Source organism: Oncorhynchus nerka, linkage group LG16, assembly GCF_034236695.1.
Source record: "Oncorhynchus nerka isolate Pitt River linkage group LG16, Oner_Uvic_2.0, whole genome shotgun sequence".
NCBI lineage: Eukaryota > Metazoa > Chordata > Actinopteri > Salmoniformes > Salmonidae > Oncorhynchus > Oncorhynchus nerka.
In genome coordinates this window covers 49947076-49964877 of record NC_088411.1, presented here as the reverse complement: position 1 = coordinate 49964877, position 17802 = coordinate 49947076, and the positions used below count along the sequence as shown (strand labels likewise).

Genomic DNA, 17802 nt, shown 5'->3' with positions numbered 1-17802 from the left:
GTGGTTTAAGCATGTCCAGTTTAGGTCACCTAGCAGGACAAATCCAGACTTAGTGTAAGGGGCCAGGAGAGGGCTTAGGGCAGGTAGGGTACAGGCCGGTGCTGATGGAGGACAATAATATCCAGCAACATTCAACAAAGATCAAAACTCAGCAAAAAATAAATATCCCTCTTTCAGGACCCTGTCTTTCAAAGATAATTAGTAAACATCCAAGTAACGTCACAGATCTTCATTGTAAAGGGTTTAAACACTGTTTCCCATGCGTGTTCAATGAACCATAAACAATTAAATGAACATGCACCTCCGGAACAGTCATTAAGACACTAACAGCTTACAGGCAATTAAGGTCAGTTATGAAAACTAAAGAGGCCTTTCTAATGACTCTGGAAAAACACCAAAAGAATGGGTCCCTGCTCATTTGCGTGAACGTGCCTTAAGCATGTTGCAAGGAGGCATGAAGACTGCAGATATGTCCAGGGCAATAAATTGCCATGTCCTTCTGTGAGACACCTAAGACAGCGCTACAGGGAGACCGGAAGGACAGCTGATCGTCCTCGCAGTGGCAGACCACGTGTAACGTCACCTGCACAGGATCGGTACATCCGAACATCACACCCGCGGGACAGGTAAAGGATGGCAACAACAACTGCCCGAGTTACACCAGGAACGCTCAGTGCTCACACTGTCCACAATAGGCTGAGAGAAGCTGGACTGAGGGCGTGTAGGCCTGTTGTAAGACAGGTCCTCACCAGACATCACTGGCAACATTGTCGCCTATGGGCACAAACCCACCGTCACTGGACCAGACAGGACTGGCAAAATAGTGCTCTTCACTGACGAGTCGCGCTTTTGTTCACCGGGGGTGATGGTCGGATTCGCTTTTATTGTCGAAGGAATGAGAGTTACACCGAGGCCTGTACTCTGGAGGGGGATCGATTTGGAGGTGGAGGTCTGTCATCGTCTGGGGCGGTGTGTCACAGCATCGTCGGACTTAGCTTGTCATTGCAGGCAACCTTAACACTGAGCGTTACGGGGAAGACATCCTCCTCCCTCATGTGGTACCCTTCCTGCAGGCTCATCCTGACATGACCCTCCAGCATGACAATGCCACCAGCCATACTGCTCGTTCTGTGCATGATCTCCTGCAAGACAGGAATGTCAGTGTTCTGCCATGGCCAGCGAAGAGCCTGGATCTCAATCCCATTGAGCACGTCTGAGACCTGTTGGATCGGAGGGTGAGGGCTAGGGCCAGGGCCATTCCCCCCAGAAACGTGCAGGTGCCTTGGTGGAAGAGTGGGGTAACATTTCACAGCAATAACTGGAAAATCTGGTGCAGTCCATGAGGAGATGCACTGCAGTACTTAATGCAGCTGGTGGCCACACCAGATACTGACTGTTACTTTTGACCCCCCCCCCCCTCCCTCCCTTTGTTCAGGGACACATTATTCCATGTCAGTGGAACTTGTTCAGTTTATGTCTCAGTTGTTGAGTCTTGTTATGTTCATACAAATATTTCTACATGTTAAGTTTGCTGAAAATAGACGCAGTTGACAGTGAGAGGACGTTTTTTTTTTTTTTTGCTGAGTTAATTTGAATGTTTAATGCAGAAAACCAGATAATCAAGTTGTTTGGGGACAGACTTGGTGGAGACACCCGAGCACTGAAGGTGGAAGATCTGTCTTGACAAAAAAAAAAACGTTATAACCAGAAAGGTTGACATCGGTATTCAAAACACTTCCTTACGTCTCAGTAATGACCAACACCTGATGGGCCAGGGTGTACATGCACATTTAATAAGATACCAAGAAAGTGTTAAAGTGCAGAGAGGTGGTTACAATAGGAGGGGAGACAGGCCAGGGAGAGAGGGGGAGTGTGGTGGGGGTACCTGTACCAGACAGGGGAGACAGGCCAGGGAGAGAGGGGGAGTGTGGTGGGGGTACCTGTACCAGACAGGGGGAGACAGGCCAGGGAGAGAGGGGGAGTGTGGTGGGGGTACCTGTACCAGACAGGGGAGACAGGCCAGGGAGAGAGGGGGAGTGTGGTGGGGGTACCTGTACCAGACAGGGGGAGACAGGCCAGGGAGAGAGGGGGAGTGTGGTGGGGGTACCTGTACCAGACAGGGGAGACAGGCCAGGGAGAGAGGGGGAGTGTGGTGGGGGTACCTGTACCAGATAGGGGAGACAGGCCAGGGAGAGAGGGGGAGTGTGGTGGGGGTACCTGTACCAGACAGGGGAGACAGACCAGGGAGAGGGGGAGACAGTGTGGTGGGGGTACCTGTACCAGACAGGGGGAGACAGGCCAGGGAGAGAGGGGAGAGTGTGGTGGGGGTACCTGTACCAGACAGGGGAGACAGGCCAGGGAGAGAGGGGGAGTGTGGTGGGGGGTACCTGTACCAGACAGGGGAGACAGGCCAGGTAGAGAGGGGGAGTGTGGTGGAGGTACCTGTACCAGACAGAGGGAGACAGGCCATGGAGAGAGGGGGAGTGTGGTGGAGGTACCTGTACCAGACAGGGAGAGAGAGGGGGAGTGTGGTGGAGGTACCTGTACCAGACAGGGGGAGACAGGCCAGGTAGAGATGGGGGAGTGTGGTGGAGGTACCTGTACCAGACAGAGGGAGACAGGCCATGGAGAGAGGGGGAGTGTGGTGGAGGTACCTGTACCAGACAGGGAGAGAGAGGGGGAGTGTGGTGGAGGTACCTGTACCAGACAGGGGGAGACAGGCCAGGTAGAGAGGGGGAGTGTAGTGGAGGTACCTGTACCAGACAGGGGGAGACAGGCCAGGAGAGAGGGGGAGTGTGGTGGAGGTACCTGTACCAGACAGGGGGAGAGAGGGAGGGGGGAGTGTGGTGGAGGTACCTGTACCAGACAGGGGGAGGTAGTGTGGTGGAGGTACCTGTACCAGACAGGGGAGACAGGCCAGGGAGAGGGGGGAGTGTACCAGACAGGGGGAGAGAGGGGGAGTGTGGTGGAGGTACCTGTACCAGACAGGGGGAGACAGGCCAGGGAGAGAGGGGGAGTGTAGTGGAGGTACCTGTACCAGACAGGGGGAGACAGACCAGGGAGAGAGGGGGAGTGTGGTGGGGTACCTGTACCAGACAGAGGAAGACAGACCAGGGAGAGAGGGGGAGTGTGTTGGGGGTACCTGTACCAGACAGGGGGAGAGGGAGGGGGAGTGTGGTGGAGGTACCTGTACCAGACAGGGGAGACAGACCAGGGAGAGAGGGGAGGTACCTGAGTGTGGTGGGGTACCTGTACCAGACAGGGGGAGACAGACCAGGGAGAGAGGGGGAGTGTGGTGGGGGTACCTGTACCAGACAGGGGAGACAGGCCAGGGAGAGAGGGGGAGTGTTGTGGGGGTACCTGTACCAGACAGGGGAGACAGGCCAGGTAGAGGGAGAGAGGGGGAGTGTGGTGGAGGTACCTGTACCAGACAGAGGGAGACAGGCCATGGAGAGAGGGGGAGTGTGGTGGAGGTACCTGTACCAGACAGGGGAGACAGAGTGTGGTGGAGGTACCTGTAGACAGGGGGAGACAGACCAGGGAGAGAGGGGGAGTGTGGTGGGGTACCTGTACCAGACAGGGGGAGACAGACCAGGGAGAGAGGGGGAATGTAGTTGAGGTACCTGTACCAGACAGGGGGAGACAGGCCAGCGAGAGAGGGGGAGTGTAGTGGAGGTACCTGTACCAGACAGGGGGAGACAGACCAGGGAGAGAGGGGGGAGTGTGGTGGGGTACCTGTACCAGACAGAGGAAGACAGACCAGGGAGAGAGGGGGGAGTGTGTTGGGGGTACCTGTACCAGACAGGGGGAGACAGACCAGGGAGAGAGGGGGGAGTGTGGTGGAGGTACCTGTACCAGACAGGGGGAGACAGACCAGGACAGACGGGGAACAGATCACCAGGTGGAATCCAAGCAGCAGTGCAGCAGACAGGGGGAGTAGGTGTCCCACCCACTTGGGGGAAGCTTATATTTCTGGAGGCAGATTTCTTGTAGAAAATGCCAGTGAATTGTCTTAAACAGGAGGGCAATTCAAAGGGCGCGTCAAAGACTCCTGCCACTTGTTGTGCCCAAAGGCCTTTTACTTCACACCTTAGTGCTAATTGAATTTGCTCAGTTCAGGTTGGAATGGTGTCCTCAGGTCTCTGCTGTTTGTTGGCTAGAGCCGTATAGCTTGGGAAAATAATACATTGGAAGCAGTAATCTCTCTTGTTCATTTTGGTCAAAATTAGGTTGTAGGTTTGGAGTTTTGATCTGTAGTCAAGGCCATGCTGTGGAGGGTAGCATCCTGCATATGTATCTGCCGAAAAATCCAAGTTTATCTTTATTTTATTTCACCTTTATTTCACCAGGTAGGCCAGTTGAGAACATGTTCTCATTTACGTAGCAATTCGACACATACCACAACACAGAGTTACACATGGAATAAACAAAACATAGTCAATAATACAGTAGAACAAAAGAAAACAAAAAGTCTATAAACAGTGAGTGCAAATGAGGTAAGTTTAGGAAATAAATAGGCCATGGTGGCGAAGTAATTACAATATAGCAATTAAACACTGGAATGGTAGATCGGCAGAAGATGAATGTGCAGGTAGAGATACTGGGGTGCAAAGGAGCAAAATAAATAAATAAATACCAGTATGGGGATGAGGTAGGTAGATGGGCTGTTTACAGATGGGCTATGTACAGGTGCAGTGATCTGTAAGCTGCTCTGACAGCTGGTGCTTAAAGCTACTGAAGGAGATGTGAGTCTCCAGCTTCAGAGATTTTTGCAATTCGTTCCAGTCATGGGCAGCAGAGAACTGGAAGGAAAGACGACCAAATGAGGAATTGGCTTTGGGGGTGACCAGTGAGATATACCTGCTGGAGCGCGTGCTACGAGTGGGTGCTGCTATGATGACCAGTGAGCTGAGATAAGGCGGGGCTTTACCTAGCAGAGACTTGAAGATAACCTGGAGCCAGTGGGTCTGGCAATGAGTATGAAGCGAGGGACAACCAACGAGAGTGTACAAGTCGCAATGGTGGGTAGTGTATGGGGCTTTGGTGACAAAACAAATGGCACTGATAGACTGCATCCAGTTTGTTGTGTAGAGTGTTGGGGGCTATTTTATAGATGACATCACCGAAGTCGAGGATCGGTAGGATGGTCAGTTTTATGAGGGTATGTTTGGCAGCACGAGTGAAGGATGCTTTGTTGTTATATAGGATGCCGATTCTAGATTTAATTTTGGATTGGTGATGCTTAATGCGAGTCTGAAAGGAGAGTTTACAGTCTAAACAGACACCCAGGTATTTGTAGTTGTCCACATATTCTAAGTCAGAGCCGTCCAGAGTAGTAATGCTGGACGTGTGGGCAGTGATCGGTTGAAGAGCATGCATTTAGTTTTACTTGCGTTTAAGAGCAGTTGGAGGCCACGGAAGGAGAGCTGTATGGCATTGAAGCTCGTCTGGAGGTTAGTTAACACAGTGTCCAAAGAAGGGCCAGAAGTATACAGAATGGTGTCGTCTGCGTAGAGGTGGATCAGAGAATCACCAGCAGCAAGAGCAACATCATTGATGTATACAGAAAAGAGAGTCAGCCCGAGAATTGAACCCTGTGGCACACCCATAGAGACTGTCAGAGGTCCGGACAACAGGCCCTCCGATTTGACACACTGAACTCTATCAGAGAAGTAGTTGGTAAACCAACTGTCTGTCCTCCGCTAGGGTTGGTGAATCTGGCCCTCCGCTTGGGCTGGTGAATCTGGCTGTAGAACGTCTTCAAATGTTCATTCTAACAACTCTCCAAGCACGAGCAATTACCAACGAAGGAATGAATCTACTTGTAAAAATACGTTTGTAGCTAATTAATATCTTCTCCTTCCTGTCCTGCCATCCCCCCCCCTACAGCCCACAGCAGTGACAGTGAAGACCAGTTAGTGGGTGAGAGTATGGCTAAGTCTTCAGCCTCCAAGACCCATGGTGCAGCAGACATGAAGGGGTCCATCTCCCCCAAGTGTCTCAGCCAGGGACAGGTTGAGGGACACACACCTCCATCCAGCCAGAAGTACCACAAGGAGCAGCAGCATGGGTACCCTGACCACAGAGCGCACCATGGCAGAACAGCATCCGTCTACAAGTGGAGCGTCCAGATGTGTAAGTGTGCCTCAACCAACCCTGACTGTCTTTCACAGAGCCTCAACCAACCCTGACTGTCTTTCACAGAGCCTCAACCAACCCTGGCTGTCTTTCACAGAGCCTCAACCAACCCTGGCTGTCTTTCACAGAGCCTCAACCAACCCTGGCTGTCTTTCACAGAGCCTCAACCAACCCTGGCTGTCTTTCACAGAGCCTCAACCAACCCTGGCTGTCTTTCACAGAGCCTCAACCAACCCTGGCTGTCTTTCACAGAGCCTCAACCAACCCTGGCTGTCTTTCACAGAGCCTCAACCAACCCTGGCTGTCTTTCACAGAGCCTCAACCAACCCTGGCTGTCTTTCACAGAGCCTCAACCAACCCTGGCTGTCTTTCACAGAGCCTCAAGCCCTCCAGATTGATGCTAGCTACAGGAATTCTCATCTACGTCCCACCAGATTGTCTGTTACTGTACAAGTAGATTTGTCAGACAGAACCCTTTGTGATCACACAGAGGACAGAGGACTGACTAGTTTTATACTGTTTGGTTTAGCTTTCTACTCTGAAACAACCCACTGATTCCTCTCCTTTCAATGTTTCTACTCTGAAACAACCCACTGATTCCTCTCCTTTCAATATTTCTATTCTGAACCACCCCAGTGTTCTCTCTGTTACAACCTGGCTCAAGATTGTAACAATAGGAAACCGCACACTGAGTAAAGGAATAACAATATGAATGTATTCCATAAATAAAGTAAACTCACAACAATAATCAGATGAGGCATGAAGGTCAGTAAATTAGGTGTCAACTACCAAAGGTATGCACGGAGAGAGGAATCTCTTTTTGCCACAGCTGAGCTTTCACAGGTGTGCCCCATCAGCACTGACTACCCTCCCAGCTCCGCCCACCTCTCCGACTCTTCCCAGCTCCGCCCACCTCTTCTACTCTTCCCAGCTCCGCCCACCTCTCCTACTCTTCCCACCAATCTCCTGCAGGAAGTAAGCACAGCAAAACTCAGTAGACAGAGCAGGGAGGAGCCGTCACATCTCCTTTCAATGTTTCTACTCTGAAACACCTCACTGATTCCTCTCCTTTCAATGTAACATCCCACTGAGTCCTCTCCTTTCAATATTTCTACTCTGAAACAACCCACTGAGTCCTCTCCTTTCAATGTTTCTACTCTGAAACACCTCACTGAGTCCTCTCCTTTCAATGTTTCTACTCTGAAACATCCCACTGATTTCTCTCCTTTCAATGTTTCTACTCTGAAACATCTCACTGATTCCTCTCCTTTCAATGTGACATCCCACTGAGTCCTCTCCTTTCAATGTTTCTACTCTGAAACAACCCACTGATTCCTCTCCTTTCAATGTTTCTACTCTGAAACATCCCACTGAGTCCTCTCCTTTCAATGTTGTTCCTCTCCTCCCCTAGCGGACCTGGAGAAGATGTGTAGTCTGGAGAGGATCTCCTTCCTCCAGGAGAAGCTGCAGGACATCAGGAACCACTACCTGTCTCTCAAGTCTGAGGTGGCATCCATCGACAGACGACGCAAACGCATCAAGAAGAAAGAGAGAGAGAGTGAGTCATCATAATCGACAGTTTATTTGCTACCAGAGCTGTTATGGTAAACACAATAAAAAGAGAGAGGAAGAAATGTAGTTTCTAACCCTGTAGTGCTGGAGACCGAGACCATCCCTGTAGTACTGTAGCTGGAGACCAAGACAATCCCTGTAGTACTGTAGCTGGAGACCGAGACCATCCCTGTAGTACTGTAGCTGGAGACCAAGACAATCCCTGTAGTACTGTAGTACTGTAGCTGGAGACCAAGACAATCCCTGTAGTACTGTAGCTGGAGACCGAGACAATCCCTGTAGTACTGTATCTGGAGACCAAGACAATCCCTGTAGTACTGTAGCTGGAGACCAATATAATCCCTGTAGTACTGTAGCTGGAAACCAAGACAATCCCTGTAGTACTGTAGTACTGTAGCTGGAGACCAATATAATCCCTGTAGTACTGTAGCTGGAGACCAATATAATCCCTGTAGTACTGTAGCTGGAGACCGAGACCATCCCTGTAGTACTGTAGCTGGAGACCAAGACAATCCCTGTACTACTGTAGTACTGTAGCTGGAGACCAAGACAATCCCTGTAGTACTGTAGTACTGTATCTGGAGACCAAGACAATCCCTGTAGTACTGTAGCTGGAGACCGAGACAATCCCTGTAGTACTGTAGTACTGTAGCTGGAGACCAATATAATCCCTGTAGTACTGTAGCTGGAAACCAAGACAATCCCTGTAGTACTGTAGTACTGTAGCTGGAGACCAATATAATCCCTGTAGTACTGTAGCTGGAAACCAAGACAATCCCTGTAGTACTGTAGTACTGTAGCTGGAGACCAATATAATCCCTGTAGTACTGTAGCTGGAAACCAAGACAATCCCTGTAGTACTGTAGTACTGTAGCTGGAGACCAATATAATCCCTGTAGTACTGTAGCTGGAGACCAATATAATCCCTGTAGTACTGTAGCTGGAGACCAATATAATCCCTGTAGTACTGTAGCTGGAGACCAAGACAATCCCTGTAGTACTGTAGCTGGAGAGCAATATAATCCCTGTAGTACTGTAGCTGGAAACCAAGACAATCCCTGTAGTACTGTAGCTGGAGACCGAGACAATCCCTGTAGTACTGTAGTACTGTAGCTGGAGACCGAGACCATCCCTGTAGTACTGTAGCTGGAGACCGAGACAATCCCTGTAGTACTGTAGTATTGTAGCTGGAAACCAAGACAATCACTGTAGTACTGTAGCTGGAGACCAATATAATCCCTGTAGTACTGTAGCTGGAGACCAAGACAATCCCTGTAGTACTGTAGTACTGTAGCTGGAGACCAATATAATCCCTGTAGTACTGTAGCTGGAGACCAAGACAATCCCTGTAGTACTGTAGTACTGTAGCTGGAGACCAATATAATCCCTGTAGTACTGTAGCTGGAAACCAAGACAATCCCTGTAGTACTGTAGTACTGTAGCTGGAGACCAATATAATCCCTGTAGTACTGTAGCTGGAAACCAAGACAATCCCTGTAGTACTGTAGTACTGTAGCTGGAGACCAATATAATCCCTGTAGTACTGTAGCTGGAAACCAAGACAATCCCTGTAGTACTGTAGTGGAGACCAATATAATCCCTGTAGTACTGTAGCTGGAGACCGAGACCATCCCTGTAGTACTGTAGCTGGAGACCAATATAATCCCTGTAGTACTGTAGCTGGAGACCAATATAATCCCTGTAGTACTGTAGCTGGAGACCGAGACCATCCCTGTAGTACTGTAGCTGGAGACCAAGACAATCCCTGTAGTACTGTAGTACTGTAGCTGGAGACCAAGACAATCCCTGTAGTACTGTAGCTGGAGACCGAGACAATCCCTGTAGTACTGTAGTACTGTATCTGGAGACCAAGACAATCCCTGTAGTACTGTAGCTGGAAACCAAGACAATCCCTGTAGTACTGTAGCTGGAGACCAATATAATCCCTGTAGTACTGTAGCTGGAAACCAAGACAATCCCTGTAGTACTGTAGTACTGTAGCTGGAGACCAATATAATCCCTGTAGTACTGTAGCTGGAGACCAATATAATCCCTGTAGTACTGTAGCTGGAGACCCCTGAGACCATCCCTGTAGTACTGTAGCTGGAGACCAAGAGACCATCCCTGTAGTACTGTAGTATTGTAGCTGGAGACCGAGACCATCCCTGTAGTACTGTAGTACTGTAGCTGGAGACCAAGACAATCCCTGTACTACTGTAGTACTGTAGCTGGAGACCAAGACAATCCCTGTAGTACTGTATCTGGAGACCAAGACAATCCCTGTAGTACTGTAGCTGGAGACCAAGACAATCCCTGTAGTACTGTAGTACTGTAGCTGGAGACCAATATAATCCCTGTAGTACTGTAGCTGGAAACCAAGACAATCCCTGTAGTACTGTAGTACTGTAGCTGGAGACCAATATAATCCCTGTAGTACTGTAGCTGGAAACCAAGACAATCCCTGTAGTACTGTAGTACTGTAGCTGGAGACCAATATAATCCCTGTAGTACTGTAGCTGGAGACCAATATAATCCCTGTAGTACTGTAGCTGGAGACCAAGACAATCCCTGTAGTACTGTAGCTGGAGAGCAATATAATCCCTGTAGTACTGTAGCTGGAAACCAAGACAATCCCTGTAGTACCCTGTAGTACTGGAGAAACCAAGACAATCCCTGTAGTACTGTAGTATTGTAGCTGGAGACCGAGACCATCCCTGTAGTACTGTAGTACTGTAGCTGGAGACCAAGACAATCCCTGTACTACTGTAGTACTGTAGCTGGAGACCAAGACAATCCCTGTAGTACTGTATCTGGAGACCAAGACAATCCCTGTAGTACTGTAGCTGGAGACCGAGACAATCCCTTTAGTACTGTAGTACTGTAGCTGGAGACCAAGACAATCCCTGTAGTACTGTAGCTGGAGACCAAGACGATCCCTGTAGTACTGTAGTACTGTATCTGGAGACCAAGACAATCCCTGTAGTACTGTAGTACTGGAGACCAATATAATCCCTGTAGTACTGTAGCTGGAAACCAAGACAATCCCTGTAGTACTGTCCCTGTAGTACTGTAGCTGGAGACCAATATAATCCCTGTAGTACTGTAGCTGGAAACCAAGACAATCCCTGTAGTACTGTAGTACTGTAGCTGGAGACCAATATAATCCCTGTAGTACTGTAGCTGGAGACCAATATAATCCCTGTAGTACTGTAGCTGGAGACCAATATAATCCCTGTAGTACTGTAGCTGGAGACCAAGACAATCCCTGTAGTACTGTAGTACTGTAGCTGTAGCTGGAGACCAAGACAATCCCTGTAGTACTGTAGTACTGTAGCTGGAGACCAAGACAATCCCTGTAGTACTGTAGCTGGAGACCGTAGCTGGAGAGCAATATAATCCCTGTAGTACTGTAGCTGGAAACCAAGACAATCACTGTAGTACTGTAGCTGGAGACCAATATAATCCCTGTAGTACTGTAGCTGGAGACCAAGACAATCCCTGTAGTACTGTAGTACTGTAGCTGGAGACCAATATAATCCCTGTAGTACTGTAGCTGGAGACCGAGACAATCCCTGTAGTACTGTAGTACTGTAGCTGGAGACCAAGACAATCCCTGTAGTACTGTAGCTGGAGACCAAGACGATCCCTGTAGTACTGTAGTACTGTATCTGGAGACCAAGACAATCCCTGTAGTACTGTAGTACTGTAGCTGGAGACCAATATAATCCCTGTAGTACTGTAGCTGGAAACCAAGACAATCCCTGTAGTACTGTAGTACTGTAGCTGGAGACCAATATAATCCCTGTAGTACTGTAGCTGGAAACCAAGACAATCCCTGTAGTACTGTAGTACTGTAGCTGGAGACCAATATAATCCCTGTAGTACTGTAGCTGGAGACCAAGACAATCCCTGTAGTACTGTAGTACTGTAGCTGGAGACCAAGACAATCCCTGTAGTACTGTAGTACTGTAGCTGGAGAGCAATATAATCCCTGTAGTACTGTAGCTGGAAACCATGACAATCACTGTAGTACTGTAGCTGGAGACCAATATAATCCCTGTAGTACTGTAGCTGGAGACCAAGACAATCCCTGTAGTACTGTAGTACTGTAGTTGGAGACCAATATAATCCCTGTAGTACTGTAGCTGGAGACCAATATAATCCCTGTAGTACTGTAGCTGGAGACCAATATAATCCCTGTAGTACTGTAGCTGGAGACCAATATAATCCCTGTAGTACTGTAGCTGGAGACCAATATAATCCCTGTAGTACTGTAGCTGGAAACCAAGACAATCCCTGTAGTACTGTAGCTGGAGACCGAGACAATCCCTGTAGTGCTGTAGTTGGAAACCAAGACAATCCCTGTAGTACTGTAGCTGGAGACCGAGACAATCCCTGTTGTACTGTATCCTGTCTGAGGACTGTAGATTGATTGATAATGCTCTAGTGTATGTTGAATAGACCTAGTCTCCCAGACCAGACTTGTTCCCCAAGCTAGGAAGATCTGGTAACAACAATGTAACAACCACCAGTATTTGAGTAAAGCCACAGTGTCTATGTATGCGGATGCTCAGCACTATACACGTCAGCTACTGCAGAGTCTGAAATGACTGCAACACTTAACAAAGAGCTGCAGTTAGTTTCAGAATGGGAATAAATTACTCCTAAATATTTGAATAAAGTATTGTTTTTTTATACAAATCATTCACTATACCTTAAACCTGAAATAAATCCTAAATCACTAAATAATGTGCAAATAGAGCAAGTTGAGGTGACTAAACTGCTTGGCGTAACCCTGGATTGTAAAACTGTCATGGTCAAAACATATTGATACAACAGTAGTGTCATGACGTTGGCTAAGATGGGGAGAAGTCTGTCCATAATAAAGCGTTGTTTTTGTGAGAGGTATTGACATGTTGAATGCACCAATTGGCGTCGTTGTCCCCACAGTGACCGTACGTACATAACCCAACCAGAAGCCATGGATTACAGGCAACATCCACACTGAGCTCAAGGATAGAGCTGCCGCTTTCAAGGAGCAGGACTCTAACCCGGAAGCTTATAAGAAATCCTGCTATGCCCTCCGACGAACCATCAAACAGGCAAAGCGTCAATACAGGACTAAGATCGAATCGTAATACATCGGCTTTGACGCTCTTCGGATGTGGCAGGGCTAACAAACTGTTACAGACTACAAAGGGAAGCACAGCCGAGCGCTGCCCAGTGACACAAGCCTACTAGATGAGCTAAACTACTTCTATGCTCGCTTTGAGGCAAATAAACTGAACCATGCAAGAGAGCACCAGCTGTTCCGGAAGATTGCGTGATCTCCACAGCCAATGTGAGTAAGACCTTTAAACAGATCAGCATTCACAAGGCCGCAGGGCCAAACGGATTACCAGGATGTGTACTACTCAGAGTATGCGCTGGCCAACTGGCAAGTGTCTTCACTGACATTTTCAACCTCTCCCTGTTCTAGTCTGTATTACCAACATGTTTTAAGCAGACCACCATAGTGCCTGTGCCCATGAACACTAAGGTAACCTGCTGAAATAACTACTGCTCCGTAGCACTCGCATCTGTAGCCATGAAGTGCTTTGAAAGTCTGGTCATGGCTCACATCAGCACCATTATCCCAGAAATCCTAGACCCAATCCAATTTGCATACCACCCCAACAGATCCACAGACGCTGCAATCTACACTGCCCTTTCTCACCTGGACAAAAGCAACACCTGTGTTAGAATGCTGTTCATTGACTAAAGCTCAGCTTTCAACACCATAGTGCCCTCAAAGCTCATCACTAAGCTAAGGACCCTGGGACGAAACACCTCCCTTTGCAACTGGATCCTGGGGTTCATGCTCAGTCCCCTCCTGTACTCCCTGTTCACTCATGACTGCACGGCCAGGCACGACTCCAACACTGTCATTAAGTTTGCTGACGACACAACAGTGGTAGGCCTGAACACCAACAACGATGACACAGACTATAGGGAGGAGGTCAGAGACCTGGCCGTGTGGTGCCAGGACAACAACCTCTCCCTCAATGTGATCAAGACAAAGGAGATGGACTACAGGAAAAAGAGGCCGAGCACGCCCCCATTCTCATCGACCGGGCTGCAGTGGAGCAGGTTGAGAGCTTCAAGTTCCTTGGCGTCCACATCCCCAACAAACTAACATGGTCCAAACACACCAAGACAGTCGTGAAGATTATGCTAATATCGACAAAACCTATCATACAGTTCCCCATCAGGAGACTGACAAGATTTGGCATGGGTCCATTTAGATGCTCAAATCTTTTACAGCTGAACCATCGAGGTCAATCCTGACTGGTTTAGCATCAAACTGCCAATAGACTATGGCAGCTTTGAATATCAGACCTCTATACACAGGGCTTTGTCAGAGGAAGGCCTCAAAATGGTCAAAGACTTGCCACCCTGAGTCATAGACTTTTCTCTCTTTATCACACGGCAAGTGGACCGGAGACTGCTGAACTAAGACTCTAATCCAAGACTTTCTAAACAGACTTCTACCCCCAAGCCATAAGACTCCTGGACATCTAATCAAATGGCTACCCAGACTATTTGCATTGCCCCAGCCCCCATTTACACCGCTGCTACTCTCTATTGTTATCATCTATGCATAGTTACTTTAACTCTACCTACATGTACATATTACTCAACTAACCAGCACATTGACTCTGCTACAGACTACCCCTTCTGTATATAGTCTTGCTATTGTTATTTTACTGCTGCTCTTCTTTTCTCTTAATTTCTTGTTACTTTTATTTCTTATTCTTATCTGTTTTTTTTTAAACAGTATTGTTGGTTACCATGTTGCTTCTGAAGTAAAGCATTTCACTGACCACCAGTTGTCTTCTTCACCTGTTGTATTCAGCGCATGTGACTCACCAAATTTGATTTGATATCTTTATAGAAAATGTTGTTTCTAGCCTCCTTCTGTACACATATGGCTTCTCCATCTGCCAGCATATCTTTTTCTGACCACTGGTCTTTCTAGGGCCTCACCTTCTCTTCCTTAATATTATTTCATTTATTATACCATTTATTATTTTATATATTTGATTATATTATGCTAATATCATACAGTGGACACCTCAGCCCTTTAGGTCTATACATGCATTGTCCTGATGCATTTAGTGCTCAAATCTCCTCCAGCTGAACCATGAGGTGGACAATTACTGTTTTAGGAAAGTACAAACCAATAAAACAATAGACTATGAAGTTTTGAATATGCTCACATCTGAAACACAACAAATTGGGCTTTAGTCATTTGTTCTAGACCGTTTTTAAGGACTCATGTTGATCATTTGGCCAATATGGCTTGTTTATTGATGGTGCAGCTGACCACCAGGCTTTTTCTCTCTTTACCACTCTTGGATCTGGAACCATGGGTCTGAATGGACCACCATGACTGCTGAACTACAGACTTCTAATCTACACCATGACTTCTAAACTACAGACTGCTAAACTACAGACTTCTAAGATACAGACTTCTAATCTACAGACTTCTAAGCTACAGACTTTCTGCTACAGACTTCTAAGCTACAGACTTCTGCTCCACTGCCACCATGTTGTTTCAGACTGCTGAACTTGACTTCTAATCTACCAGACTTCTAATCTACAGACTTCTAAACTACAGACTGTTTCTAAGACCACCAGACTTCTTCTGCTATCAGACTTCTTCTGCTACAGACTGCTAAGCTACAGACTTCTAAGCTACAGACTGCTTCTCCACAGACTTCCAAGATACAGACCACCAGCTGACTTCTACTCCACTTCTGCTCCATCTGACCACCATGTTGTTTCTGCTCCATCTTACCACCATGTTGTTTCTGCTCCATCTTACCACCATGTTGTTTCTGACCACCATGTTGTTTCTTCTCCATCTGACCAACATGTTGTTTCTGCTCCATCTGACCACCATGTTGTTTCTGACCACCATGTTGTTTCTTCTCCATCTGACCACCATGTTGTTTCTGCTCCATCTGACCACCATGTTGTTTCTGCTCCATCTGACCACCATGTTGTTTCTGCTCCATCTGACCACCATGTTGTTTCTGCTCCATCTGACCACCATGTTGTTTCTTCTCCATCTGACCACCATGTTGTTTCTGACCACCATGTTGTTTCTTCTCCATCTGACCACCATGTTGTTTCTGCATCATCTGACCACCATGTTGTTCATGCTCCATCTGACCACCATGTTGTTTCTGCTCCATCTGACCACCATGTTGTTTCTGCTCCATCTGACCACCATGTTGTGTCTGTTCCATCTGACCACCATGTTGTTTCTGACCACCATGTTGTTCCTGCTCCATCTGACCACCATGTTGTTTCTTCTCCATCTGACCACCATGTTGTTTCTGACCACCATGTTGTTTCTGACCACCATGTTGTTTCTGCTCCATCTGACCACCATGTTGTTTCTGACCACCATGTTGTTTCTGCTCAATCTGACCACCATGTTGTTCCTGCTCCATCTGACCACCATGTTGTTTCTGATCCATCTGACCACCATGTTGTTTCTGACCACCATGTTGTTCCTGCTCCATCTGACCACCATGTTGTTTCTGACCACCATGTTGTGTCTGCTCCATCTGACCACCATGTTGTTTCTGCTCCATCTTACCACCATGTTGTTTCTGACCACCATGTTGTTTCTTCTCCATCTGACCAACATGTTGTTTCTGCTCCATCTGACCACCATGTTGTTTCTGACCACCATGTTGTTTCTTCTCCATCTGACCACCATGTTGTTTCTGCTCCATCTGACCACCATGTTCCACCAACACCCTTCCAACAGACCCCACCCAGGCCCCTCTCCATCTGACCACCATGTTGTTTCTGCTCCATCTGACCACCATGTTGTTTCTGCTCCATCTGACCACCATGTTGTTTCTTCTCCATCTGACCACCATGTTGTTTCTGACCACCATGTTGTTTCTTCTCCATCTGACCACCATGTTGTTTCTGCATCATCTGACCACCATGTTGTTCATGCTCCATCTGACCACCATGTTGTTTCTGCTCCATCTGACCACCATGTTGTTTCTGCTCCATCTGACCACCATGTTGTGTCTGTTCCATCTGACCACCATGTTGTTTCTGACCACCATGTTGTTCCTGCTCCATCTGACCACCATGTTGTTTCTTCTCCATCTGACCACCATGTTGTTTCTGACCACCATGTTGTTTCTGACCACCATGTTGTTTCTGCTCCATCTGACCACCATGTTGTTTCTGACCACCATGTTGTTTCTGGCTCCATCTGACCACCATGTTGTTCCTGCTCCATCTGACCACCATGTTGTTTCTGATCCATCTGACCACCATGTTGTTTCTGACCACCATGTTGTTCCTGCTCCATCTGACCACCATGTTGTTTCTGACCACCATGTTGTTTCTGTTCCATCTGACCACCATGTTGTTTCTGCTCCATCTGACCACCATGTTGTTTCTGCATCATCTGACCACCATGTTGTTTCTGACCACCATGTTGTTTCTGTTCCATCTGACCACCATGTTGTTTCTACTCCATCTGACCACCATGTTGTTTCTGACCACCATGTTGTTTCTGCTCCATCTGACCACCATGTTGTTCCTGCATCATCTGACCACCATGTTGTTTCTGACCACCATGTTGTTCCTGCTCCATCTGACCACAATGTTGTTTTTTCTCCCCAGGTACAGTGGCTGCATCTTCCTCCTCCTCCTCTTCCCCTCGTCCCCACCCTCCTCCAGCTCTCTAACAGCAGCAACCCACCCAGGCCCCTGATGTTGACACTAGCCGACACTCCTGTGTCAGTCCTCTTCCTCCTCTCAGAACTCTGTGGTGTCTTTAGAATGTAGGTGACAGGACACCCACCAACCCACCCTCCCAACCTTCTGAGGCCCAGGACACAGCACTGAGCACCTAACCAGCACCACCCTGGTCCAACACCCAGGCCCCGTCAGCATCCACCCAAGACACACAACCCACCCAGGCCCCTAACCTCCACCCTTCCAACAGAACTACCCTATATTCACCCAGACCCAACAGAACAGCCCCCAACCAGGCACCATCACCCTCCA

General features: G+C 48.0%; 1 protein-coding gene across 1 annotated transcript in view; it reads left to right on the top strand.

Moving 5' to 3' along the window:
- The window catches only part of LOC115124607 (AT-rich interactive domain-containing protein 4B-like), a 292870-nt gene extending 275286 nt beyond the window's left edge, over window positions 1-17584 (top strand). The window contains 6 exon segments of the mRNA XM_065002341.1: window positions 5890-6135; window positions 7550-7696; window positions 17416-17450; window positions 17453-17500; window positions 17503-17535; window positions 17537-17584. Coding sequence (XP_064858413.1) covers window positions 5890-6135; window positions 7550-7696; window positions 17416-17450; window positions 17453-17500; window positions 17503-17535; window positions 17537-17584 — 557 coding nt within the window.
- The last annotated feature ends 218 nt before the right edge of the window (window positions 17585-17802 follow it).